Source organism: Stenella coeruleoalba (genome assembly GCF_951394435.1).
Source record: "Stenella coeruleoalba genome assembly, chromosome: 10".
Classification (NCBI taxonomy): domain Eukaryota; kingdom Metazoa; phylum Chordata; class Mammalia; order Artiodactyla; family Delphinidae; genus Stenella; species Stenella coeruleoalba.
Genome location: NC_137156.1, coordinates 42,030,939 through 42,033,464, shown reverse-complemented (window position 1 = coordinate 42,033,464; position 2,526 = coordinate 42,030,939). Strand labels below are relative to the sequence as shown.

At 40.3% G+C, this 2,526-nt stretch overlaps 1 protein-coding gene across 1 annotated transcript; it reads left to right on the top strand.

The window, feature by feature from the left end:
- Positions 1 to 360: 360 nt before the first annotated feature.
- LOC307192243 (polypeptide N-acetylgalactosaminyltransferase 1-like) lies at positions 361 to 1,679 on the top strand (the record flags this gene model as incomplete). Its single annotated transcript, XM_079932947.1, is given in 2 exon segments — positions 361 to 565; positions 568 to 1,679. Coding segments are annotated over 2 exon segments (1,098 nt in total). The 3' UTR covers positions 1,461 to 1,679.
- Positions 1,680 to 2,526: the final 847 nt, after the last annotated feature.

Sequence of the window (2,526 nt, the reverse complement as noted above, 5' to 3'; positions counted from 1 at the left end):
ATAGTGTCATTAATCGCTCACCAAGACACATGCTAGAAGAAATTGTTCTAATAGATGATGCCAGTGAAAGAGACTTTTTTTTTTTTTTTTTTTTTTGCGGTACGCGGGCCTCTCACTGTTGTGGCCTCTCCCGTTGTGGAGCACAGGCTCCGGACGCGCAGGCTTAGGAGCCATGGCTCACGGGCCCAGCCGCTCCGCGGCATGTGGGATCTTCCCAGACTGGGGCACGAACCCGTGTCCTCTGCATCGGCAGGCGGACTCTCAACCACTGCGCCACCAGGGAAGCCCGAAAGAGACTTTTTGAAAAGACCTCTAGAGAGTTATGTGAAAAAATTAAAAGTACCAGTTCACGTAATTCAAATGGAGCAACGTTCTGGATTGATCAGAGCTAGGTTAAAAGGAGCTGCAGTGTCTAAAGGCCAAGTGATCACCTTTTTAGATGCTCACTGTGAATGTACAGTGGGGTGGCTGGAGCCTCTCTTAGCCAGGATCAAACATGACAGGAAGACAGTGGTCTGTCCTATCATTGATGTGATCAGTGATGATACTTTTGAGTACATGGCAGGACCTATGGTGGATTCAACTGGAAGCTCAACTTTCGCTGGTATCCTGTTCCCCAAAGAGAAATGGACAGAAGGAAAGGTGATCGAACTCTTCCTGTGAGAACACCTACAATGGCAGGAGGCCTTTTTTCAATAGACAGAGATTACTTTCAGGAAATTGGAACATATGATGCTGGAATGGATATTTGGGGAGGAGAAAACCTAGAAATTTCCTTTAGGATTTGGCAGTGTGGAGGAACTTTGGAGATTGTTACTTGCTCACATGTTGGACATGTGTTTCGGAAAGCTACACCCTACACGTTTCCAGGAGGCACAGGGCAGATTATCAATAAAAATAACAGACGACTTGCAGAAGGGTGGTTGGATGAATTCAAGAATTTCTTCTATATAATTTCTCAAGGTGTTACAAAGGTAGATTATGGAGATATATCATCAAGACTTGGTCTAAGACACAAACTCCAATGCAGACCTTTCTCTTGGTACCTAGAGAATATTTATCCCGATTCTCAGATTCCACGTCACTATTTCTCTTTGGGAGAGATACGAAATGTGGAAACAAATCAGTGTCTAGATAACATGGCTAGAAAAGAGAATGAAAAAGTTGGAATTTTTAGCTGTCACGGTATGGGAGGTAATCAGGTTTTCTCTTACACTGCCAACAAAGAAATTAGAACAGATGACCTTTGCTTGGATGTCTCCAAACTTAATGGCCCAGTCACAATGCTCACATGCCACCACCTAAAAGGCAACCAACTTTGGGAGTATGATCCGGTGAAACTAACCCTGCAGCATGTGAACAGTAATCAGTGCCTGGAGAAAGCCACAGAAGAGGACAGCCAGGTGCCCAGCATTAGAGACTGCAATGGAAGCCGGTCCCAGCAGCAGTGGCTTCTTTGAAATGTAACCCTTCCAGAAATATTCTGAGACCAAATTTACAAAAAAAGAAAAAAATAAGGATTGACTGGGCTACCTCAGCATACATTTCTGCCACATTCTTAAGTAGCAAAAAAGGAAAAGTGCTTTCCTCCTGCAGGATGTAAGGTTTATCAGCCATTAAAACTTAAACTGCTCTCTCTTTCACTAGCTGTGAACCGGCCTTCCTGTCCAAGGACGTGAAACTACATAGTAGCGAGATTGTGCACACTGATGTTTACAAGATTAAGAGTCTTTCATCAAGAATCATTGTAAAGAATATTCAGACTGAAACAATCTACGAAATGTGCTTTCCAGAGAGCAGCACCTTTTATGGTTTGCTTGCACATCAGTCATTTCTGCTGAATGTGCTGTTATAATGAAGAGATGTCCAAGATTTTTTTTTCTGATTAGAACTGGTAGCCAGTATATTAAATATTGATATAAAAATAAGTGAAAAAGAACTGGAACCAGATTCAGAATCATGAAAACATTTTTACAACAATTTAAAAAACTATATTAAACAGGGTTTAAAGGAAATTAAAACAGAACTATGAGAAGTACAATTTGTTATAGTATAGTATCAAATTTCTATATAGATTTTATACCTCAGTGGGGAAAAATAACTGATTCCAATGACATTTCATTCTGTTTCATCTGTGACAGTCATAGATGCTTTTTTTTTCCTTGGGGTGCTGAAATTGAGCTGAAAAAGTGGCTCCTTGAACGTAGTTTTAATTGCTTTCTACAGTTGTTTTTTAAATTTGGTTTGTGGGCTGTTGGAATTGTAATTTTTAATTGCCTTCAAAAAATGGAGATTTAAAATAATGTCTGGTTTCACTGAACAAGTTTGATATCTCAGTTGCTCTTGGGTCAGCTGGCTTATAGACTTTCTCTCACACACAAATTTCTTATTAGATTTTCAACTTCCTAACTTGATTCAACTGATTATGTTTAATACCCAAGATTCATACTACTGTACTACAGATTGGTTTTCACAGCGATAAATCTTCTGTTCTTTGTTTATGATTCCACTCAATAGACGGCCTGC